The sequence below is a fragment of the Marmota flaviventris genome, chromosome 1 (genome assembly GCF_047511675.1).
Source record: "Marmota flaviventris isolate mMarFla1 chromosome 1, mMarFla1.hap1, whole genome shotgun sequence".
NCBI classification, from domain to species: Eukaryota; Metazoa; Chordata; class Mammalia; order Rodentia; family Sciuridae; genus Marmota; species Marmota flaviventris.
The window spans coordinates 1887835-1913528 of NC_092498.1; the positions used below are offsets into that span (position 1 = coordinate 1887835).

Sequence of the window (25694 nt, forward strand, 5' to 3'; positions counted from 1 at the left end):
GCAAAGTAATATGCTGAGATTTTTGGTTGGGATTACATTGAATCTGGAGATCAAGTTGGGAAGAACTGAAAATTTGAGAATATTGAGTATATCTGGGAACAGAGGATATCTCTCCATTAATTAAATTATTTTTTGATTTCTTCAGTTTTCTAGTATTATGTAGTTTTTGTACATATTATTCGATTTATACTTGAGTATTATGTATTTTTTGAAGTGTTAATGTAAATGGTATTGTGTTTTTACTTTCAAAATCCACTTGTTCATTGTTGGTATGTAGAAAAACAATTGACTTTAGTATATTAACCTTGTGACCTGCAGCTTTGTTATAATTGCTTACTTAGTTCTAGTTATTTTTGTTGATTTGTTCAGATTTTTTCTTTCATCTGTGAACAGACAGGTTATCTCTTCCTTCAGGTCTTATATATCTCTCATTTTCTTTCTGGTCTTATTGCATTAACTAGTATTCTCCATATGTTATGGTTTGGATATGAGGTGCCCCTCAAAAACTCCTGTGTTAATGCAGGAATATTCAGAGGTGAAATGAATAGATGTGAGAGCTGCAATCTGATCGGTTCATCCTAGTTTGATGGACTGACTGTAGGCAAGTGGGGTGTGGCTGGAGGAGGTGGATTGCTGTGTACCCTAAATGTTCATCTTCCTTGTGCCTCCTTCCTGTTCTGCTCTCTGCTTCCTGGCTGCCATGAATGGGGCATTGCTTCTTTACCATACACTTCTGCTGTGAGGTTTTGCCTCACCTTGGGCACAGAGCAGTGGCCTGGGCTGGCCATGAACCACACCTCTGGAACTGTGAACCAGAATAAGTTTCCCTTCTCTCACTTATTCTTGTCAGGTATTGTAGTCACAACAACACAATGGTGACTAACACAGAAATCAGTATAATGTTGAGAAAGGTTGGTGAGAATGGACACCTTGCCCTGTTCCTGATCTTAATGGAAAAGCTTTGAGTTTCTCATTAAGTATAATGTTATTTATGTATTTAGATATTTATTGAGATTCCCCTCTAGTATTATTATGTTTTAAAATTCACATTTATTATTATTTATTTGATTTAGGCTTATTTCTTTCATGATCCATCACAGTCTCTTAGCTAGTATAATATTTTATTTATCTTTTTATGTCCAGTTTTTAAAAGTGTTTTGGTGCTGTGTTTTTTGGTATAGGAAGATTTATGATGGTTCTTTCTTCATTGTGGGTTATACTATTTTTTCCTGAAGTGCTGTACTTTGTCTTGCTTTGTACATTTTTTTCTTAAATTCAGCTTTGTCTGAGAGAGAAGGCGGGGGGGGAAGAGAGATTTGGAGATTCTATATATATATATATATATATATATATATATAGAGAGAGAGAGAGAGAGAGAGAGAGAGAGGGGGGGGAGAGAGAGAGAAAAAATCCAACCATTGTATTCCTTGGCTTAATATCTGATAATTTTTAAAAAATCATAAATTAGTTTTATTTATTTATTTATTCTTTGTACAGGTACATGGCAGCAGAGTGTATTTTGACATCATACATATATGGAGCATAACTTATTCTAATTAGGCTCCCATTCTTGTGGTTGTGCATGATGTGGAGTTTACTGGTACTGAATATGATCATAGGAAAGTTATGTCTGACACATTCTATTGCCTTTCCTATTCCCATCCCAGTCCCTTCCCTTAATTCCCCTTTGTCTAATCCAATGAACTTTTCTACTCCAAAACTTTTCTACTCCCTTCTTATTGTGTGCTAGCATCTGCATATCAGAGAGAACATTTGGCCTTTGGTTTTTGGGGGATTGCTTATTTCACGTAGCATGATAGTCTCCAAGTCCATCCATTTACCAGCAAATGCCATGATTTCATTCTTCTTTATGGTTGAGTAATATTCCATTGTGTATATATACTACATTTTCTTTATCCATTCATCTGTTAAAGGGCACCTAGGTTGGTTCCATAGCTTACCTATTGTGAATTGAACTGATATAAGCATTGATGAGGCTATGTCACTATAGTGTGCTGATTTTAAGTCTTTTGGGTATAAACTTAGGAGTGGGATGACTGGGTCAAATGGTGGTTCCATTCCACGTTTTCTCAGGAATCTCCATATTGCTTTCCATGGTGGTTGCACCAATTTGCAGTCCCATCAGCAATGTACCAGTGTACCTTTTCCCCCACATCCTCATCAACATTTATTGTTGCTTGTATTCTTGATGATTGCCATTCTGACTGGAGTGAGATGGAATCTCAGTGTTGTTTTAATTTGTATTTCTCTAATTGCTAGAGATGTTGAACATTTTTTCCCATATATTTGTTGATTATATTTCTTCTGTGAAATGTCTGTTCAGTTCCTTTGCCCATTTATTGATTGGGTTATTTGTTTTTTTGGTGTTAAGCTTTTTGAGTTCTTTATATATCCTGGAGATTAATGCTCTGAGGTGCATGTAGTATAGATTTTCTCCCATTCTGTAGGCTCTCTCTTAAAATTCTTGATTGTTTGCTTTGCTGTGAAGAAGCTTTTTAGTTTGATTCCATCCCATTTATTGATTCTAGATTTTACTTCTTGCATTTGAGGAGTCTTGTTGAGGAAGTTGGTTCCTAAGCTAACATGATGGAGATTTGGGCCTACATTTTCTTCTAGTAGGTGCAGGGTCTCTAGTGTAACGCCTTGGTCCTTGAGCCACTTTGAGTTGAGTTTTGTGTAGGGTGAGAGATGGGAGCCTCATTTCATTCTACTACATATACATTTTTCCAGCACCATTTGTTGAAGAGGCTGTCTTTTATTCAATGTATATTTTTGGCGCCTTTGTCTACTATGAAGCTAACTGTATTTATATGGGTTCGTCTCTGTGTCTTTTATTCCACTAGTCTTTATGCCAGTTTTGGTGCCAGTACCATGCTGTTTTTGTTACTGTAGCTCTGTAGTATAAATTAAGGTCTGGTATGTGATGCCTCTTGCTTCGCTTTTCTTCTAAGGATTGCTTTGGCTATCTGGGCCTCTTACTTTTTCCAGAGAATCTCATGACTACCTTTTCTATTTCCATGAAGAATGTCAGTGGAATTCTAATAGGAATTGCATTAAATATGTGTAGTACTTTTGGTAAGTATGGCCATTTTGACAATATTAATTCTGCCTATCCAAGAACATGGGAGATCTTTCCATTTTCTAAGGTCGTCTTCAATTCTTTCTTTAGTATTCTGTAGTTTTCATTGTAGAGGTCTTTCACCTCTTTTGTTAGATTGATTGCCAAGTATTTTTTTTTTTTAATTTTTTGAGGTGATTGTGAATGGAATAATTTTTCTAATTTCTCTTTCAGTTGATTCATCATTGGTGTACAGGAATGCAATTGATCTATGGATGTTAATTGTGTATTCTGCTACTTTGCTGAATTTATCTATGAGTTCTAGAAGTTTTCTGGTGGAGTTTTTTGGGTCTTCTACATACAGAAATCATGTGGTTGGCAAATAGGGATACTTTGAGCTCTTTTCCAATTTGTATCCCTTTAATTTCTTTCTTTTGCCCAATTGCTAGGGCTAGAGATTAAAGAAGTATTGAATAGAAGTGATGAAAGAGGGCATCCCTGTCTTGTCCCAGTTTTTAGAGGGAATGCTTTCAGTTTTTCTCCATTTAAAATCATGTTGTCCTTGGGTTTAGCATGGATAGCTTTTACAATGTTGAGGCATGTCCTCAGTTTGGGTAGGTCATATGACTCTAGAAATTTGTTGATATCTTCAAGATTTTCTATTTTATTGAAGTATAAATTTTCAAAATAGTTTTTGATTATCGTCTTGTATTTCAGTAGTGTCTATGGTGATATTCCTTTTTTTTTTTTTTTTTTTTTTATTGTTGGCTGTTCAAAACATTACATAGTTCTTGATATATCATATTTCACAATTTGATTCAAGTGGGTTATGAGCTCCCATTTTTACCCCATATACAGATTGCAGAATCACATCAGTTACACATCCATTGATTTACATATTGCCATACTAGTGTCTGTTGTATTCTGCTGTCTTTCCTATCCTCTACTATCCCCCCTCCCCTCCCCTCCCCTCCCCTCCCCTCCCCTCCCCTCTTCTCTCTCTGCCCCCTTTACTGACATTCGTTTGTCCCCCTTGTATTATTTTTCCCCTTCCCCTCACTTCCTCTTGTATGTACTTTTGTATACCTCTGAGGGTCTCCTTCCATTTCCATGCATTTTCCCTTCTCTCTCCCTTTCCCTCCCACCTCTCATCCCTGTTTAATGTTAATCTTCTTCTCATGCTCTTCGACCCTACTCTGTTCTTAGCTACTCTCCTTATATCAAAGAAGACATTTGACATTTGTTTTTTAGGGATTGGCTAGCTTCACTTAGCATAATCTGCTCTAATGCCATCCATTTCCCTGTAAATTCTATGATTTTGTCATTTTTTAATGCAGAGTAATACTCCATTGTGTATAAATGCCACATTTTTTTTATCCATTCATCCATTGAAGGGCATCTAGGTTGGTTCCACAGTCTAGCTATTGTGAATTGTGCTGCTATGAACATCGATGTAGCAGTGTCCCTGTAGCATGCTCTTTTTAGGTCTTTAGGGAATAGACCGAGAAGGGGAATAGCTGGGTCAAATGGTGGCTCCATTCCCAGCTTTCCAAGAAATCTCCATACTGCTTTCCAAATTGGCTGCACCAATTTGCAGTCCCACCAGCAATGTACAAGTGTACCCTTTTCCCCACATCCTCGCCAGCACTTGTTGTTGTTTGACTTCATAATGGCTGCCAATCTAACTGGAGTGAGATGGTATCTTAGGGTGGTTTTGATTTGCATTTCTCTGACTGCTAGAGATGGTGAGCATTTTTTCATGTACTTGTTGATTGACTGTATGTCCTCCTCTGAGAAGTGTCTGTTCAGGTCCTTGGCCCATTTGTTGATTGGGTTGTTTGTTCTCTTATTGTCTAATTTTTTGAGCTCTTTGTATACTCTGGATATTAGGGCTCTATCTGAAGTGTGAGGAGTAAAGATTTGTTCCCAGGTTGTAGGCTCTCTATTTACCTCTCTTATTGTATCTTTTGCTGAGAAAAAACTTTTTAGTTTGAGTAAGTCCCATTTGTTGATTCTAGTTATTAACTTTTGTGCTATGGGTGTCCTATTGAGGAATTTGGAGCCCGACCCCACCGACTGTAGATCGTAGCCAACTTTTTCTTCTATCAGACGGCGCGTCTCTGATTTGATATCAAGCTCCTTGATCCATTTTGAATTAACTTTTGTGCATGGCGAGAGAAAGGGATTCAGTTTCATTTTGTTGCATATGGATTTCCAGTTTTCCCAGCACCATTTGTTGAAGATGCTATCCTTCCTCCATTGCATGCTTTTAGACCCTTTATCAAATATAAGATAGTTGTAGTTTTGTGGATTGGTTTCTGTGTCCTCTATTCTGTACCATTGGTCCACCCGCCTGTTTTGGTACCAGTACCATGCTGTTTTTGTTACTATTGCTCTGTAATATAGTTTGAAGTCTGGTATCGCTATACCGCCTGATTCACACTTCCTGCTTAGCATTGTTTTTGCTATTCTGGGTCTTTTATTTTTCCATATGAATTTCATGATTGCTTTCTCTATTTCTACAAGAAATGCCGTTGGGATTTTGATTGGCATTGCATTAAACCTATAGAGAACTTTTGGTAATATCGCCATTTTGATGATGTTAGTTCTGCCTATCCATGAACAGGGTATATTTTTCCATCTTCTAAGATCTTCTTCTATTTCTCTCTTTAGGGTTCTGTAGTTTTCATTGTATAAGTCTTTCACCTCTTTTGTTAGGTTGATTCCTAAGTATTTTATTTTTTTTGAAGATATTGTGAATGGAGTGGTTGTCCTCATTTCCATTTCAGAGGATTTGTCGCTGATATACAGGAATGCCTTTGATTTATGCGTGTTGATTTTATATCCTGCCACTTTGCTGAATTCATTTATTAGCTCTAATAGTTTCTTTGTAGACCCTTTTGGGTCTGCTAGGTATAGAATCATGTCATCTGCAAATAGTGATAATTTAAGTTCTTCTTTTCCTATTTTGATGCCTTTAATTTCTTTCGTCTGTCTAATTGCTCTGGCCAGTGTTTCGAGAACTATGTTGAACAGAAGTGGTGAGAGAGGGCATCCCTGTCTTGTTCCAGATTTTAGAGGGAATGCCTTCAATTTTTCTCCATTCAGAATGATGCTAGCCTGAGGCTTAGCATAGATTGCTTTTACAATATTGAGGTATGTTCCTGTTATCCCTAGTTTTTCTAGAGTTTTGAACATAAAGGGATGCTGTACTTTGTCGAATGCTTTTTCCGCATCTATCGAGATGATCATATGGTTCTTATTTTTAAGTCTATTGATGTGGTGAATAACATTTATTGATTTCCTTATATTGAACCAGCCTTGCATCCCAGGGATGAATCCTACTTGATCATGGTGCACAATTTTTTTGATGTGCCTTTGTATCCGAGTGGCCAGAATTTTATTGAGGATTTTTGCATCTAGGTTCATTAGAGATATTGGTCTGTAGTTTTCTTTCTTTGAAGTGTCTTTGTCTGGTTTAGGTATCAGGGTGATGTTGGCCTCGTAGAATGAATTTGGAAGTTCTCCCTCTTTTTCTATTTCCCGAAGTAGCTTGAAAAGTATTGGTATTAGTTCCTCTTTAAAGGTTTTGTAAAACTCTGCTGTATACCCATCCGGTCCTGGGCTTTTCTTAGTTGGTAGTCTTTTGATGGTTTCTTCTATTTCCTCAATTGATATTGGTCTGTTTAGGTTGTCTATATCCTCCTGACTCAATCTGGGCAGATCATATGACTTAAGAAATTTATCTATGCCTTCACTATCTTCTAATTTATTGGAGTATAAGGATTCAAAATAATTTTTGATTATCTTCTGTATTTCTGAAGTGTCTGTTGTGATATTGCCTCTTTCATCCCGTATGTTAGTGATTTGAGTTCTCGCTCTTCTTCTCTTCGCTAGCATGGCTAAGGGTCTGTCGATTTTGTTTATTTTTTCAAAGAACCAACTTTTAGTTTTGTCAATTTTTTCAATTGTTTCTTTTGTTTCGATTTCATTGATTTCAGCTCTGATTTTAATTATTTCTTGCCTTCTACTTCTTTTGCTGTTGTTTTGCTCTTCTTTTTCTAGGATTTTGAGATGAAGTATGAGATCATTTATTTGTTGGTTTTTTCTTTTTTTAAGGAATGAACTCCAAGCAATGAATTTTCCTCTTAGAACTGCTTTCAATGTGTCCCATAGATTCCGATATGTTGTGTCTGTGTTTTCATTAATCTCTAAGAATTTTTTAATTTCCTCCTTGATGTCTTCTATAACCCATTGATCATTCAGTAACCTATTGTTCATTCTCCAAGTGATATATTCTTTTTCCTTCCTTCTTTTATCGTTGATTTTCAGTTCCATTCCATTATGATCAGATAGGATGCATGATATTATCTCTACTCCTTTGTATTGTCTAAGAGTTTCCCTGTGACATAATATATGATCTATTTTTGAGAAGGATCCATGTGCTGCTGAGAAAAAAGTGTAACTGTTTGATGTTGGGTGGTATATTCTATATATGTCAATTAAGTCTAGGTTATTAATTGTGTTATTGAGTTCTATAGTTTCCTTATTCAACTTTTGTTTGGAAGATCTGTCCAGTGGTGAGAGAGGTGTGTTGAAGTCTCCCATGATTATTGTATGGTGGTCTATTAGACTCTTGAACTTGAGAAGAGTTTGTTTGATGAACATAGCTGCACCATTGTTTGGGGCATATATATTTATGATTGTTATGTCTTGTTGGTGTATGGTTCCCTTGAGCAGTATGTAGTGTCCCTCTTTATCCCTTTTGATTAACTTTGGCTTAAAATCTATTTTATTTGATATGAGTATGGATACTCCTGCTTGTTTCCGAAGTCCATATGAGTGATATGATTTTTCCCAACCTTTCACCTTCAGCCTATGTATGTCTTTTCCTATCAAATGCGTCTCCTGTAGGCAGCATATTGTTGGGTCTTGTTTTGTGATCCATTCTACTAGCCTGTGTCTCTTGATTGGTGAGTTTAAGCCATTAACATTTAGGGTTATTATTGAGATATGGGTTGTTCTTCCAGCCATATTTGTTTATTTATGTTACTAAACATGGTTTGTTTTCCACTTTGATTATTTTCCCCCCTTTAGTGTCCTACCTCCCACTGTTGGTTTTCATTGTTATTTTCCATTTCCTCTTCCTGTAATGTTTTGCCAAGGATGTTTTGAAGAGATGGTTTTCTAGCTGCAAATTCTTTTAACTTTTGTTTATCGTGGAAGGTTTTAATTTCATCTTCCATCCTGAAGCTTAATTTCGCTGGAAACACAATTCTTGGTTGGAACCCATTTTCTTTCAGTGTTTGAAATATGTTATTCCAGGATCTTCTAGCTTTCAGAGTCTGTGTTGAAAGATCAGCTGTTATCCTGATTGGCTTACCCCTAAATGTGATCTGCTTCCTTTCTCTTGTAGCTTTTAAAATTCTCTCCTTGTTCTGTATGTTGGGCATCTTCATTATAATGTGTCTAGGTGTGGGTCTCTTATGATTTTGCACATTCGGCGTCCTGTAGGCTTCTAGGATTTGGGGTTCTGTCTCATTCTTCAAGTCTGGGAAGTTTTCTCGAATTATTTCATTGAATAGATTGCTCATTCCTTTGGTTTGAAACTCTGTTCCTTCCTGTATCCCAATGACTCTTAAATTTGGTCTCTTGATGTTATCCCATATTTCTTGGATGTTCTGCTCATGGTTTCTTAACAGTCTTGCTGAGCTGTCTATGTTCTTTTCAAGTTGAAATACTTTATCTTCATTGTCTGATGTTCTGTCTTCTAAGTGTTCTACTCTGCTGGTAGTATTCTCAATTGAGTTTTTAAGTTGGCTTATTGCTTCCTGCATTTCTAGGATTTCTGTTTGTTTGTTTTTTATAACCTCTATTTCCCTGTATAGTTGATCTTTTGCTTCTTGGATTTGTTTATGTAATTCATTGTTGAAGTGATCTTTCATTGTCTGATTTTGCTGTCTGATGTCTTCCTTGAGACTCCAGATCATCTGAAGCATGTATATCCTGAATTCTTTATCTGACATTCCATCAGCTGCAGCTATTACCTCTTCTAAAGTTGAGTTGACCTGCAATGCTTGTGGTCCTTTCTTTCCTTGTCTCTTCATACTGTTCGCGTTCCTTTCTTCTTGGTGAAACTGTTGTGCTATTGAATTTTCCCCCTATATATTTATATTGGTCTTGTATAGTTGCAAAGTCTCCCTCGCAGGCACGGGCGGCGGCTCTGCCCCTCCGCCAATTGGGGCAATGTGCCTACCACGCCGGCAGGCCGCTGGGCCTGCTCTGCCAGTCGGTAGCAGGTCCGCCGTCCTTGCAGGCGCGGGCGGCGGCTCTGTCCCTCTGCGGGCCGCTAGGCTTGTTCTGTCGGTGGTCGCCGTTCTGCCTACTTTGCAGGCGCAGGCAGCGGCACTGCCCCTCTGCAGGCCTCTGGGGCTGTACTGCCAGTGGGTCGCAGGTCCGCCTACTTTGCAGGCGTGGGGGGGGGGCGGCTCTACCCTTCCTCAGGCCACTGGGCCTGTTCTGTCTCTCGGTTGCAGGTCTGACCTGTTCTGATGGTGGTCTCAGTTCCGATTACCTTGCAGGCGCTGGGGGGAGGGGGCGGCTCTGCCTCTCAGCAGGCCGCTGCTCCTCTTCTGCCGGTGGGTGGCAGGCCCGCCTACCTTGCAGGAGTGATTGGAAGCTCTGTCCCGCCGCGGGCCACTGGGCCTTTTCTGTCGGTGGTCACCCTTCCCCTACCTGGCAGGCGAGGGGGGTGGGGGGCGGCTCTGCCCCTCAGCAGGCCGCTGGGCCTGCTCTGTGTTTGGTCCCAGTTCCCTCTACTATGCCGGCGCAGGGGGAGGGGGCGGCTCAGCCTCTCAGCAGGCGGCTGCTCCTCTTCTGCCGGTGGGTCGCAGGCCCGCCTACCTTGCAGGAGTGATTGGAAGCTCTGTCCCGCCGCGGGCCACTGGACCTTTTCTGTCTGTGGTCACCCTTCCCCTACCTGGCAGGCGAGGGGGGTGGGGGGCGGCTCTGCCCCTCAGCAGGCCGCTGGGCCCGCTCTGTGTTTGGTCCCAGTTCCCTCTACTATGCCGGCGCAGGGGGAGGGGGCGGCTCAGCCTCTCAGCAGGCGGCTGCTCCTCTTCTGCCAGTGGGTCGCAGGCCCGCCTACCTTGCAGGAGTGATTGGAAGCTCTGTCCCGCCGCGGGCCACTGGGCCTTTTCTGTCGGTGGTCACCCTTCCCCTACCTGGCAGGCGAGGGGGGTGGGGGGCGGCTCTGCCCCTCAGCAGGCCGCTGGGCCTGCTCTGTCTTTGGTCCCAGTTCCCTCTACTATGCTGGCGCAGGGGGAGGGGGCGGCTCAGCCTCTCAGCAGGCGGCTGCTCCTCTTCTGCCAGTGGGTCGCAGGCCCGCCTACCTTGCAGGAGTGATTGGAAGCTCTGTCCCGCCCTGGGCCACTGGGCCTTTTCTGTTGGTGGTCACCCTTCCCCTACCTGGCAGGCGAGGGGGGTGGGGGGCGGCTCTGCCCCTCAGCAGGCTGCTGGGCCTGCTCTGTGTTTGGTCCCAGTTCTCTCTACTATGCCGGCGCAGGGGGAGGGGGCGGCTCTGCCCCTCAGCAGGCCGCTGGGCCTGCTCTGTCTTTGGTCCCAGTTCCCTCTACTATGCCGGCGCAGGGGGAGGGGGCGGCTCAGCCTCTCAGCAGGCGGCTGCTCCTCTTCTGCTGGTGGGTCGCAGGCCCGCCTACCTTGCAGGAGTGATTGGAAGCTCTGTCCCGCCCTGGGCCACTGGGCCTTTTCTGTTGGTGGTCACCCTTCCCCTACCTGGCAGGCGAGGGGGGTGGGGGGCGGCTCTGCCCCTCAGCAGGCTGCTGGGCCTGCTCTGTGTTTGGTCCCAGTTCTCTCTACTATGCCGGCGCAGGGGGAGGGGGCGGCTCAGCCTCTCAGCAGGCGACTGCTCCTCTTCTGCCGGTGGGTCGCAGGCCCGCCTACCTTGCAGGAGTGATTGGAAGCTCTGTCCCGCCCTGGGCCACTGGGCCTTTTCTGTCGGTGGTCACCCTTCCCCTACCTGGCAGGCGAGGGGGGTGGGGGGCGGCTCTGCCCCTCAGCAGGCTGCTGGGCCTGCTCTGTCTTTGGTCCCAGTTCCCTCTACTATGCCGGCGCAGGGGGAGGGGGCGGCTCAGCCTCTCAGCAGGCGGCTGCTCCTCTTCTGCCGGTGGGTCGCAGGCCCGCCTACCTTGCAGGAGTGATTGGAAGCTCTGTCCCGCCCTGGGCCACTGGGCCTTTTCTGTCGGTGGTCACCCTTCCCCTACCTGGCAGGCGAGGGGGGTGGGGGCCGGCTCTGCCCCTCAGCAGGCTGCTGGGCCTGCTCTGTGTTTGGTCCCAGTTCTCTCTACTATGATATTCCTTTTTTTATGATGAATTTTAGTAATTTGAGTTTTTTCTCTTTGTTAGCTTGGCTAAGGGTTTATCGGTTTTATTTATTTTTCAAAGATCCAGTATTTTGTCCTGTTGATTTTTTTTTGAAAATTTTTAAAAAATTTCATTGATTTTGGCTCTGATTTTAATTATTTCTTGTCTTCTGTTGCTTTTGGTGTTGATTTGTTCTTCTTTTTCTAGGGCTTTGAGATGTAATGTTATATTATTTATTTGGTGACTTTCTATTCTTCTGATGAATGAATTCAATGCAGTGAACTTTCTTCTTAGAACCACCTTCATAGTGTCCCAGAAATTTTGATATGTTGTGTTGTTATTCTCATTTACCGCTGAAGTTTTTTTTAAAATTTCATCCCTGATTTCTTTCTATCATTAAAATTTTGTTTTTGTAGTTCTACATGGACAGCATAACTTTATTTTATTTGTTTATTTTTATGTGGGGCTAAGGATGAACCCAGTGCCTCACACATGCTAGGCAAGTGCTCTGCCACTGAGCTACAGCCCCAGCACCTCCATTGATCATTTAATATCATATAACTTAATCTCAAGGTGGTAAAGTGACTTCTATTTTTTATTTTATCATTGATTTTCTAATTTTGTTCCATTATGATCAGATAGAATACAAGGTATTATCTGTTATTTTGTATTTGCAAAGAGTTGTGGCCTAAGATATGGTCTATTTTAGATAAGGATCCATGTGCTGCTGTATTCAGTCATTGAAGGATGAAATATTCTATATATGTCTGTTAAGTCTAAATTATTAATTGTATTTTTTAGTTTTATAGCTTCTTTATATAGTTTTTATTTGGATGATCTATCCAGTGATGAGAGGGGTATGTAAAATTCACCCACTATTATTTTGTTGTGATCTACTTGATTCTTAAAATTGAGAGGGTTTATTTGATGTATGTATGCATGTACTCCATTGTTTAGGCATAAATATTTATGATTGTTATGTCTTGCTGATATATGATTTGCTTAGGCAGTATAAAATGACCTTCTTTGTCCCTTCTGATTAACTTTGGCTTGAAGTTCACTTTATCTGATATGAGGATAGAAACCCCTGCTTGTTTATGAGATCCATGTGAATGATATGTTTTTTTTTAAATCTTTTTACCTTTAGTCTATGGATGTGTCTATGAGGTGAATCTCTTGAAGACAGCATAGTATTGGGTCTTGTTTTTTAATCCAATCTGCCAGTCTGTTTTTTTTTTTTTTGTATCAAGGATTGAACTCAGGGGCACTCAACCACTGTTTTGTATTTTATTTAGAGACAGGGTCTCACTGAGTTGCTCCGCACCTCACTTTCGCTGAGACTGCTTTGAATGCGCAATCCTCCTATTTCATCCTCCTAAGCTGCTGGGATTACAGGTGTGTCCCACTGCGCCCGGCCAGTCTATTTTTTTTTTTTTTTTTTGGTACTGGGGATTGAACTCAGAGGCACTCAACCACTGAGCCATATCGCCAGCCCTATTTTTATATTTTATTTAGACACAGGGTCTCACTATATTGCTTAGCACTCACTTTTGCTGAGGCTGGCTTTGAACTTGCGATTCTCCTGCCTCAGCCTCCCAAACTGCTGGGATTATAGGTGTGCACCACTGTATTGATGAGTTTAGGCCATTTACATTCAGTGTTATTATTGAGAAATGATTTTTATTCACTGTCATTTTGATTTGTTTCTAGTTTTAATTTGAATTATTTTCTCTTTTCATTGACTACTCTAGTGTTCCTCCCTTTCCTGATTTTCAATTTTCTTTTTCATTTCTTCATGGGATATTTTATTGAGTATGTTTTATAGTGTAGGCTTTCTAGTTGTGAATTCTTTTAACTTTTATTTATCATGGAAGGTTTTTATTTCATCATCAATTCTGAAGCTTAATCCTGCAGGGTGTAGTATTCTTGGCTGGCATCCATTTTCTTTCAGAGCTTGGTATATATTATTCCAAGACCTCCTAGCTTTGAGGGTCTGTGTTGAGAAATCAACTGAGATCCAGACTGGTTTCCCTCTAAATGTGACCTGTCATTTTTCTCCAGCTGCCATTTATTTATCAATCTATTTATTTTTTGGGGGGGGGGGTACTGGCAATTAAACCCAGGGTCACTTAACCAGTGAGCTACATCTGCAGCCCTTTTTTTTTGTATTTTATTTAGAGACAGGGTGTTGCTGAGTTGCTAAGTGCCTCGTTAAGTTGCTAAGGCTTGCTTTGAACTCCTGCCTCAACCTCCTGAGTCGCTGGGATTTCAGGTATGCGCCACCACGCCCAGTTTCTCTGGCAGCCTTTAAAATTCTATTCTTATTCTGTATATTAGGCATTTTCATAATAATTTGCCTTATGTAGGTCTGTTGGAGTTTTTGTGTATTTGGGGTCCTATAAGCTTCCTGTATTTGATTTTTCATTTCATTCTTAAGATTTGGGAAATTTCCTGATACTGTTTCATTGAAAAGATTGTGCATTCCTTTGGTTTGTATCTCTGAGCCTTCATTATCCCAATAGGTTGTTTCATGTTACCCCATATTTCTTGGAAGTTCTTTTCTTTTTATTTGTTCTGTTTAGATATACATGACAGTAGAGTATATTTTGACATATTGTACATACATGGAGCATTACTTACTTGGAAGTTCTGTTCATGATCTCTTAACAATTTTTCTCCATGGCCAACTGTATTTTCAAGATTATATATTTGTCTTTATTGCCTGAAACTCTATTTTCCAAGTGGTCTAGTTTGCTGGTGATGCTTGCCATTGAATTTTAAATTTGGTTTATTGACTCCGTCAATAAATCAGAAATCCTCAAGGATTTCTGCTTGTTTTCAGAATCTCTCTTTGATCTTTCACTTCATGTATTTTCTCTCTGACTTCACTCCTTACTTCATTCTTTATCTTGCATATCAATTTAATTATTATCATTCTGAACACCTTCTCTGACATTTCTTCTACTGTGGTGTCAGTGGCTTCTGTTGCTTCAGTATCTTGGTTTGACTGAGGCGATTTATTCCCTTGCTTTTTTGTATTGTTTGTGTGTCTACCCATCTAACAGTATGGATCTGAGGCAGTTGAGTTTCTACCCTGTGGACTTACAGTGTCTCTGAAGATTTCTAGTACCTTACTATTTAGGGGGAGACAAACAGTAACAAGAATCAGTGCAAACAACATACAGTATGAAACAAAAATGGTTCCTTCTATGACATCTACGATGTTAATTCTCACAGTGAACAGAAATGATGTGATCAGTTATTGCCCACAGTAACAGCCGTAAGTTTACAAAAGGGTTTACAATTTTGAATGGTGGACAGGAAGAGAAGAGAAGTGATGTAGGATGTGATGATTATGAGGGAGAAGGAGAGAAAATAGAAGTAAAAACTAAAGGAAGAATCAAAGAGTACAATAGATATTGTATATTAGCAGAAGAAAAGAGAGAGAGTCATGGGAAACAGATAAGTGAGAGAAAAAATATATAAGGAAAAAGTAAAAAAAAAAAAAAAAAAAAGAATACAAAACAAAACTGAAATATACTAATCAAACATCCTAGTGCTCAAAATGCTGATTTGTAAAAAATAACTGGCTTCAAAATTCTAGAAATGAGAAAAAAAAACCCAAATATGAATATGTAATTACAATGCTCTATTTTTTTAAAAAAAGGATATATGTATATTCATACTTATGAATTTTGTTAAATTCATTTCATATTTCCTCTACTTGGTTGTTCCTCCTCATTTCCTTCCCTCCCTCCTCATCTCCTTCTATTCCCCTCTTCTTCCCTATATCAGTATGATATCTGATCCTGCCCCCTCTTCTTTCCCTTTTTTGCTCTAGCTTCCACATATGGGAGAAAAAATTTGACCTTTGGCTTTCTGAGTCTGGCTTATTTCACCTAGCGTGATGTTCTCTAGTTCCATCATTTACTGGTGAATGCCAGAATTCTATTCTTTATGGCTGAGTCAGACTCCACTATGCATGTATGTATACCACATTTTCTTGATCATTCATTCATCTGTTGGTGGGCATATAGGCTGATTCCATAATTTGGCTACTGTGAATTGTGCTACTATAAATATCAAAGTAGCTGTATTGGTATAGTATGCTGATTTTAGTTTTTTGGATAAATATCAGAGTGGGACATTTGGGTCATATGGTCTTTCCAGTTCTTGTTTTTGAGGAATCTCCATACTACTTTCCACAATGGTTGTACTAATTTCTAGTCCAATCAATTTGTTTCTATGAGTGTACCTTTTCCCCCACCACCTTGCCAGCACTTATTATTTGTGTTCTTGATAATTGTCATTCAAGCTGAGATGAGATCTTCAGTTTTGATTTGCATTTCCCCAATTATTAGAGATGTTGAACATTTTTTTTTTTTGATATATTTGTTGGCGACTGGTGTTTCTTCTTTTTGAGAATGTGTGTTGTGTTCTTTTGCCCATTTGTTGATTAGGTTTTTTTTTATTAAATTTTTTGAGTTCTTGTATATTCTGAATGTTCATCCCCTGTCAGAGGAGCAGCTGGCAAAGATTTTCTCCCATTTTGTAGGCTTTCTCTTTATACTCTTAATTATTTTCTTTGCTGTGTAGAAGATTTTAATTTGATGAGATCCCACTTATTGATTCTTGGTTTTATTTCTTGAGCTTTAGGGTCTTATTGAGGAAGTCAGTGCCTGCACCTACATGATAAGTGTTGACCCTATGTTTTCTACTTTCCTTCCTCTCTTCCTTTTTTCTTCCTCTCTCCTCCTCCTCCTTTCAAATATCTTTAATTCTAGATGGAAACGATACCTTTACTTTTTCATTTGGAACTGAGGATCTAACACAGTGCCTCACATGGGTTAACACAAGTGCTCTACCACTGGGCTACAAGGCCACCCTTGACCCTATGTTCTCTTACAGCAGTTCCAAGGTTTCTGGTCTAATTCATAAGCCTTTGATCCACTTTGATTTGACTTGTGCAGGGTAAGAGATAAGGATCTAATTTCATCATTCCACATATGAATATCTAGTTTTCCCAGCACCATTTTTAACAATACAGTTGTGTCAGTTACTTGTGATTGCATCACTCAGCACTCAGATGCCTGCCTGTTCTTGATCATAATCAGAAGTAAAGGCGTGCCTCTCCTATCCCCTGGAGGGCTGGCACCCAGTATTCCCTCTGAGCTCCAGTGGCCTGGCTGCTGCTTCCCTGACTGGGAGAGAGAAGCTAAATGTCTTCAGAGCACCACAGGATGCTCACTCAGTAGCCTGTCTTCTTACATCAGCTGTGCCTCACTTTTAGTGGTAGAAGGCCAGAATGTCCCGTGTTCCCCCCCCCCCCCCCACCTTTTTTGTTAGGAATTTTCTTTTGTTGTCACTGGGCTTAGGGAGAATAGGTGCCTGCTTTTGTTCTACTTGTCTCTGTGGGTCTGTCTCTCTGGAAGAACATGCTCTTTTAGAGGAGAGTCTGCTCCCGGTCTACCTTTGCCATTAGACAGATGGCTAGCCAGTTCTGTGAGTTGGTCTGAGTCTTTCATGGTGGTATTTTAATTTTCATAGTGGGTATCTTTTATTTGAAAATGACTAACCCTGTGTTTGATAATCTTGTACTTGATAGTCTTCTACTTCTAAATGAATGGTTTTCAATTAGTTTCCTTTCTTGTATTTTGGCTTCTTGATTTCCTTTTGTTCCTTTCATGTTTTTTTCATTTTTCAATTCTTCATGAACTCCCTGGAATTTTTGAAACTGTCACCCACCTTCAAACACTACTTAAAATATCCTGAAACATCCTTGGGTCAAAACCTACTCTTCCAAATTCCTTGGTTAAGTGCTTTCATTGCAGCTGCCTCTCTGCTATGAGCTTAGTCAGTTGGTTGACGTCTTCGCTTTTCTTGCCCATCAGCTTGTCCTTGGTTTCGCTTTTCTCCCAATCTTCTTAGGTTTCATAGGCCCTCATTCACTTTCTCTTGCTCTTGCCCTGAGCCAATGCTTATCAAACCTGGTCAAGGGATATCTGAGGGTTGAAGTCAAAACACTGGGAGCAGATGGTGTTACCTAGCAAGAACTGTGGAATGAGAGTAGAGGGGTGCTCAGCCCAGAAATTACAGAGAAGACTTATGTGTCCAGGCAGCAGAAAAAGGAAGCTGGTGAAGGAAGCTGGGAGAAAAATCAGAGAAGAAGAAATGTTGCTGCATAGAGGTCAAATAAATTATGAAGAGTGATTTAACTATTAGATCGTTTCTTATCACTGCCAGGGCCCATTGAGTTGGCTGACAGGTGCAAAGTCAAATTAGTGGTCCAAGGAGTGAATGAGTGATGAAAATCTGTAAGTGCAGGCTATTTGTTGAGCTTGGATGTAAAGAGACATTAAGATATCTGCTAGAATCATCAAGGTTCTCAGGTCTCCCAAGGACTCTGCTCATTCCTGCCTCAGCATCTAAGAATTAGGCTATCAGTTTTACAATATCACCAGGCTGTGAGCTTTGCCGAGAGTTTTAGCTTGGGCTTGCCAGGAACTTCAAAGGCCAGTTAATCTCCCTTTGCTGCTTGTTTCTATATATTTCTCTATAACTCCCATTTATTCTTTCACATGATTTATATACCTCCGCGCCCTTCATTCTCCATATGCAACTCTGATTTGATAAACTTTATTTCATGGTACTGAGAAAATAGAAGCCAGCCAAAGACCTGATGTTTCTGCTTCTACCACCAATCTACCCATCTGTAACCAAACTCAGATATTCCGTTTCCTTCTCTTCCTCCTCCTCCTTTTTGCTATGGATAACTTTTTTATATCACTCCCTCAACTTTGCACATTACTTTAGCAGTTCCTTTTTTGTCTTGTGTTGATGTTGTTTTTCTCTACTGGCATATTCATTCCACCTTCTATATCTTTTGTAAAAAGCCTCTTGGCTGCACATTCCCCTTCACATCTGTTTCTTCCTTCCTAATGACTCTCTGAAAGAACTGTCTATTTGCCTTGCCATTTCTAACTCCTCTGAACCTACTCCAGTCCAGGGTTGGCCTCCATTACTATAGAAAAACAACTCTTGTCAAGGTCGCCAGTAGCCTCCATGGTGATAAACCCAGTTGTCAATCCTCAGTCCTCATCTTACTTGGTGGGTCAGCAACATTTGACACTGTTGTTGATAATTCCCTTTTCCTTCATGTGGCTCTTTCAGTGCCTAGTCCTGTTGACCCCTCTACCCCCCATGCTTTTCTGTCAGCTTTTACAGATTCCTCCTAAATGTTCGAGAGCTCCAGGGGCTCTGTTTTCAGACTTCTTTTCCTAGGTTGGAAATCTTATCTAGTCTCAGGACTTGAAATACCATCTGCTGATTTTTTTTTTTTTTTTTAAGTTTCTAGCCTGGCTCCTTCCCTGCACAGTACAGATTATTATATTTTTATATCCAACTGCTCATTCAGCCTTTCTACTTGAGTGAATATATGTATTTCAGATTTAGCAGTGCTTGTTTCACCCCAGAACTCCTCTTGTGATCTTTCCTGACTCAGTTTTTCCAGTTTCTCAGGCTGAGAACCTTGTGTTCGTTCCTGCAAATCCTTCCAGGTCTGCTTTCAGAACATACCTAGGACTTGATCGCTTCTTAACGCCTGCACTGTATAGGTCTAAGTGACTTTGCTTCTGGATTTCTGTGGCAAATTCTTGTGTGGGCTCTTGCTTCTGTCCTCGCCCTCTTCTCGCTTATTTTCTATGTAACAACTAGAGCTTCTACATTATGTACATCTATCACATCAACTCTCTGCTGAGAATCTTACTGTAGATTCCCATGTCATTCAGGTTCAGGACCAACACAGTAGTTACCATGTCTAGGAAGCAGAAATTCCTACAAAGGTCTGTGCGAACTGGGCCTCCATTACTCTCTGACCTCATCTCTTAGTTCTCTCCCCTCATTGTTTGAACACACAGGAGTCACTGGTGCCGGAGACCCTTGGCATTGCTGTTTTCTCTGCCTCACTCACTTCCCCTTGGGTGTCTGCATGACTTACCGTGTCTTCTCTTACAACTCTCTCCTCACATGTCACCTTCTTGGTGAGGCATGTTCCCACTGCTGCTGGCACTGTCTGTTCCCCCAAATCTATACAGATTGTCATCTGACACACTGCAATTTAACTCTTTATCATTTACTTTGTTATTTCTCCCACTGGATTGTGAGCTTCATGAGGGCATCAGCTTTGTTCACTGCTGTGTCCCCAGTTCTTAAATGAATACTTGACATATAGTGAACACACAATAAATTTCTGTTGATTGAAGGAATTTTAGTCGGCCTCTCAGAAATATCAATTCTTTTTATATCAACTCATCGCACTGACTTTAACCATATAATTTACTTTTTCTCTGCTCAGTTACTCTTCTTTCCATTCTTCTTTAAGCCCTACTCTGACTTCTGTTACATTGTAGACCATTTCCCCCTTATCCTCAGTTCCTTCCTAGAAGACCCCTCTGTTTACATTTCTTTACCAACAACTGGTTTTCCTTATGACACATGTATTCTGAGGATTACTAGGAGGAGGTGGTGTCTCTGTTAATGTTCTCCTAAGTAGCTGGTGTTCCAAATAGGTCCTCGGACTTTGCAGGTGCTCGTGAATGCTCTCATTTGTTCAAGGTCCATGTTGTATTCTGTCATTTTTCCATATGTATTTGGAGAACTCTGACCCAAGGTTTATAGTCTTCATTTTTGGGGTGTAATTTTCTAGATGGTGTCATTGATCATAGTGAAACCAGAGTTTTGAGATGAAACTCAATTTTCTTCTTCCACTAGCAGGTGAGATGGAGTTTTTTTGGATGAGGTCTGCCTCAGGTGCAGGGATTGTATAACACTTGGTTCACTGCTATTGGTCCAAATTTATGTTAATTAGGGTTTGGAAATGTACTTATGCTATTGGTCGAAATTTATGCTAATTAGGGCTCAGAAACATAGTAATGCTATTGGCCAATACTTTTTTGTGAGTGTGGTGCTGGGGATTGAACCCAGGGCCTTTTATATGCAAGGCAAGCACTCTACCAACTGAGCTATATCCCTAGCCCCCAATATTGGTGAATTCTTGAGTCCCAACTTTCATTCAAATCTGTCCCACTTTCATTGTTTTGTGCCAGGTCAGGAAACTGGAGGTTGAGGTTGTGGAATAGGGCTTCAGAGCTTATCCACTCTGTGTGTGTGAATGAGTTTGCTGGTGGGGGTGGTGGCCGTGGGGGGATGGGCCGGCGCACCTTGGCTCCCCTTTGCACTATGAGCTGTGCCTGGAGCCTCTACGTAGCCTGTCTGGCAGGCTCCAAGCAGCCTGGTGGCTTGCTTTGCTGGATTGAACAGTTACGCCCCGCTCCCCACATTGATTTGTGATGCCTCATTTATGTTAAGTTTTTACATAATAGAATCTATTTCATTCATCTGTGAATTCTTGTTGCCAGCACACACTTTGTCACTGAGGCTTTCCTGTGTTTTGATATTTAGTAGGTAGTGGATTCTCTTCGACTTTGCTTCTTAGACTTGTTGGTGATACACCTCCATATGATTTTGAAAAACATTTGATCAAGTTATGAAAAAAAACCTCTCCACTGGGATTTTTACCCCCTGGAATAGTATTAAATGGATTAATTGATGAGGTCACATAAATTAGTATTTTATCAAAGCTTTATATTAGCAAAATGTCTAAAATTTTTACTTTTTTTTTTAAACTTGATTTTATTTGTTCTTTCTTTTATATGGTACTGAGGATCGAACCCAGGGCCTCTCATGTGTTAGGCAAGCACTCTACTACGAGCCACAATCCCAGCCCCCAAATTTTACATTTGTATAATGTAAATCCTTTTCTCTATAAATGCTAAAAGATGTATCTTGTATTAGTTAAGAAAAAGGCAAAAAAATGTAAATGATGTGTTAAATTTGTTTTGTTTCAGATATGTTTTCTTCTTTTTGCCATTCTGTACATCGTTTCCTACTTCATCATCACAAGGTACAAGAGAAAATCAGGCAAGTACAAACATTTTTGTTAAAGCTTTCATTATTGTGCCTCCTGGTCTCAGTGTGGTACATGGGCTCTCTGGGTACTTGTTAGTGTGGTAATGTATTGAATATGCCCATGGTTGAACTAAACAGTGCCTGTTGAACTGGAGCACTAAAAATACCTTCCAGGGAATTTGATTACTGTTAGGATCATCTTTGGAGACCAGAGTCCTTGTTTATCACAATTCTTATGCCCAGCTAAGAATAGTGCTGGGCTATTTAGTGTCTGGGGAAATTCCAGAGTTTATGAGGCAATTTGGTTTCTTTTGACTGGCTCTGACTTTGAATAGTCAATTCAGTCCCACCTATCCTTTTCCAGCTACTAGAATATCTTTTTTTCTCTGAAGTACTCTAGAATTGATAGTTTCCATAATATTATTGGCATTCAGTTATCTACTATCCTTTTAGTACTTTATATTATCCTTAACTAGCTAGTGGGACCATGATATCTTTTCTTTGTTGTTGTGATATTGGGGATTGAACCCAGGGCCTCTTGCATGCTAGGCAAGTGCTGTACTATTGAGCTACAGCCCCAGCACCCCCCCGCCCCCTCCAGTGAACTTTGTGCTAATTAAATTGTGACTTTTAGGTCAGAGTTTCACAAATACCTAAGCAACTGCCTTGCTGCTATCTGACAAATCTTAGTTGTTTTCTGGGAATCATAATACTTTCAGCCTATGATGATGGGCTAATAGCAGGATTCCTTGTTTTAAGGATTCTTTGATATTATATTATCAATTTAAAAACCGTCAAACTTTTGAGAGACATAAGGAAACGGTTCTTTCTCTTGTGTATTACTTTAAGAGTAGTACTTGACTCTGAACATACTGAAGTATTCTTAGATTTTGTAATTGGTCAAAGTTTTGAAGATCTGCAAATCCGAGATGGTATCTTAGCTGTTTTAAAAGATATTTTGGCATAATTTCATAGAAATGGGCACAGAAGGAGAGGGGGAGTGAGTGAGTGAACATAAATACGTTGTTTTAGGGGAGATCAGGGGTGATAAGAAGGAAAATTAAGAGACTGAGAAAGGAAGATTTAAGAGACTTAATTTTTAGGGTACCCTGGATTTAGCAGGTGTTGGGAATAGAACTGAAGTGGCCATGTGTATATTAAAGTACCTCCCAAGACGTGATGATTGACTGGTTGTGTATAAACTCACTGTGACTATTGCCTTGTGGTCCTTTTGGTTGTAAAGCTGTTTTGAGCAGCCTGGAATTAGGGATGGACACTTGAGTAACAGAAAGGCCCAAGTACACCATCAACACTGAGGTTTTAAAAGATATTTTAAAAGGCTGTGGTATCCAAATTAGTTTAGTATGGTCTCATTCTCAATGAGAATCTCGTTGCCATTACTAATGACAAACTCAAATTATAGAAAATTTGACGAGTTCTAAGATTATAAGTTTTAATTTTATACTGAAAACTTTAGTGTACTGTTATCAGCCAGAAAATTTAATTCATCAGCTATTTCACTTAATATTCTTTGACAGTACATTTCATACTGGCCCTCAGGTTCTACTAACTTTTATTTTCTTGAAGAGAAAATATTTGGGAAATTTAAATTTACATATGCAATCAGGATTTTAAAAAATACCACTGCCTTCTCTAATTGTATGCCATCCTGCCTGAATTAAATTTGGATCTTTGATGAAATAAACACAATGCTCTTTGAAAGTCTTTATTTCTATTTAGTAATTGCTTTTTTAAGTTTATGTTTTTGTTAACATTTTTAAGTAAATTAGTGAAACATTTTGTTGAAAAAGGATATTAATACTTTAAACATTTTTGCAGATGAACAAGAAGATGAAGATGCCATAGTCAACAGGATTTCGTATGTATTCTAAAATTCAGTTATTCTGTTTCTATTTCTGAAGTCAAATTCTGAAAATAATTCTGATTTTTGGACAAAAATACAGAGAAACAATTACCTTGAAGTATTATAACACCTTTATCAATATATTTTAAAAATTTTTTTTAGTTGTAGATGGACGCAATACCTTCATTTATTTATTCATTTTTATGAGGTGCTGAGGATCAAACCCAGTGCCTTATAAGTGCTAGGCAAGCATTCTACCACCGAGTCACAACCCCAGCCCACCTTTCTCAATATTAATCCTACCTTTGAAAAGCACATTTAAGCAAATATATGTAAGCAGTTTTAAAATTTGCTTATTTAAGGAGATGCCAGATTTTATCTTCACAAGGTTTAATGAGAAAATGGACTTAAGTTTGGAGAAACTGCTGGGTTTAAGAAAGAAAACTCCAGCTGTTTGAATTGTCTGTGGGAAAGACTGTGACTATCTTGAAACAGGGAACAGATGTTTTCTGGTTAGTGGAGTGGGCACCTTCTATGACAGGGAGGTGGGCCCTGATTGTTCATCATAGCAAAAAGAGCCACTTCAGAACCACACATTGCATTTAGTCATCTTGTCCCTTTAGTCTTCCTCAGATAACAACCCTGGTCAGCATTTCCTCAGGTTTCCTGATCTTGATGCTTTTGAAGAGTACTGGTCACTTATTTGGTTTTGTCTGATGTCTCTTCATGACTACTATCAGATTATGCATCTTTGATAAGGGGAGAGGTGAGAGGGCAAGAAAAGGGGAAGAGGGAAAGAGATTACCTGTGCTTCCAATACATTGATACACGTGTACTAAAACATGTAGTCACATGCTACAGAACAGTATTCAGCCATAAAAAGAGATGAAGGACTAATAGATCTTGCAGTGTGGATTTCATATAGTGTGAATTGCACCTCAATGAAAGAGTAGTTTTAGCTAACAAATGACTTGAATAGGCCAGATTTGATTCATAATTGAAAAATGAATATAAATGGATTCGCCTTACTAGATTTGGCAATTTAAATTATTTCAAGTGTCCTAGGAAAGTTGGATAAGAAACAAAAATAATTGCAACTTCACTGTAGAGATTCTTTCCTTAGGCTCCAACTTAGGCCCTAAGCTTGATGTTTTAAATTTACAGGGTTAGGGGGTCTTAATTTTATTACTAACATTGTGATATTTGTCAAAATTTTTACCTAAATTAATGCTTCTGTAAAACTACAATTCACTTCACTACATCTAAAAAACAGTCATGAATCACAGACTGAGTAAAGGGCAGATCTTCCTCCATGTGAAATCCTCTAGGTGTGAAGGGTAAGTGAAGTATGGGCCTTTATCTTCATCATTTAGTCTGCACAACTTTGGTGGTAAGTGTACTTAAATGCACTTCGAAATTAATAATTTATAAACTTAACAGAGCGTATTATTTTGCCTTTTATCTGTAAAAGTGTGTTTAATGAGGATGCAACTGTGTCCTGTTTTCTTGTGAAACTGTCCACTAGCAGGCTTTACTTCCTTCCTCTGCTCCAGTGGGGCAGCTGCACAGCATGACAGTAGGTGGGGCTTTCCCACTAAGTAGTTTCTGTGTCACAGAGGTTTGTGCTATATCCTGTTCCTAAAGGTGGATGGGTTTGCAGTTACAACAGAGTTACGAGGGGGAAGCCTGGAGAGAGTCACCGGAGAGGATGAGTGTTGTCTGGTCAACTCCCTTCCCCTGCATTGGTGATAAGAGTGAAAACGAAAACCAGAGAGTGAGGCTGGTATGCGTTCATAGTTTGCACCCAAAATTAACTTGCATCCAGAAGAGATGGAGAAGCAAAGATTGGCTTTCTCTATTTGTAAAGGAGGGCTTTCATCTCCTTTGTAGGATGTGAATTAAATAACATCGGCAAAACAACAACAACAAAAAAGGTTGCTTGTGGTGTAGCAGGTGGGATCAATGTCACTCCCCTTTTCCCTTGCCTTCCCTCCTATCCCTGAAAGCAGTTGTGAGCAAGGCAGAGAAGAACAGGAAGCTTAACTAGGACAAAAAAGGAGTTGAGACACGGTGTTGAGCACAGGTGAGGGTGACACCATTCTGTCCACGTGAGAGGGCTTTCCACGGCTGACTAAGCCTCTTATTGGCTTTTTTGACCCTTTTAGAGGCCACCTTTGGTTTCTCTTCTGTTCCTGATATGCCTTTATTCCATGCTCTGTTTCTGTGTACTCAAAATCCTAAATTAACTTCCTCTGCCCTTTGTAACTCAGTGCATTTTTGAGAACTCTTCTCAACTAGGTATTTAATTTGATTTGAATTAATAGTTGATCCAAAAATTAAAAAAATAGGTGAGACTGCTTTTGCTGGCTGTGAGCCTGGGCAGGACAAGGAGGATGTTTGTGC

General features: G+C 40.0%; 1 protein-coding gene across 11 annotated transcripts in view; it reads left to right on the forward strand.

Moving 5' to 3' along the window:
* Nucleotides 1–25694, forward strand: part of Lmbr1 (limb development membrane protein 1) — a 166668-nt gene that overhangs the window by 22241 nt on the left and 118733 nt on the right. For 10 of the 11 annotated variants that reach the window (XM_071610652.1, XM_071610653.1, XM_027951298.2 and 7 more), the window contains exons 2-3: nt 21367–21439; nt 23267–23306. In XM_071610652.1, the coding sequence (XP_071466753.1) occupies nt 21367–21439; nt 23267–23306 (113 nt within the window). Of the gene's footprint in view, nt 1–21366; nt 21440–23266; nt 23307–25694 lie in introns of those variants that run through there. The other variant, XM_071610660.1, reaches the window with a different exon arrangement.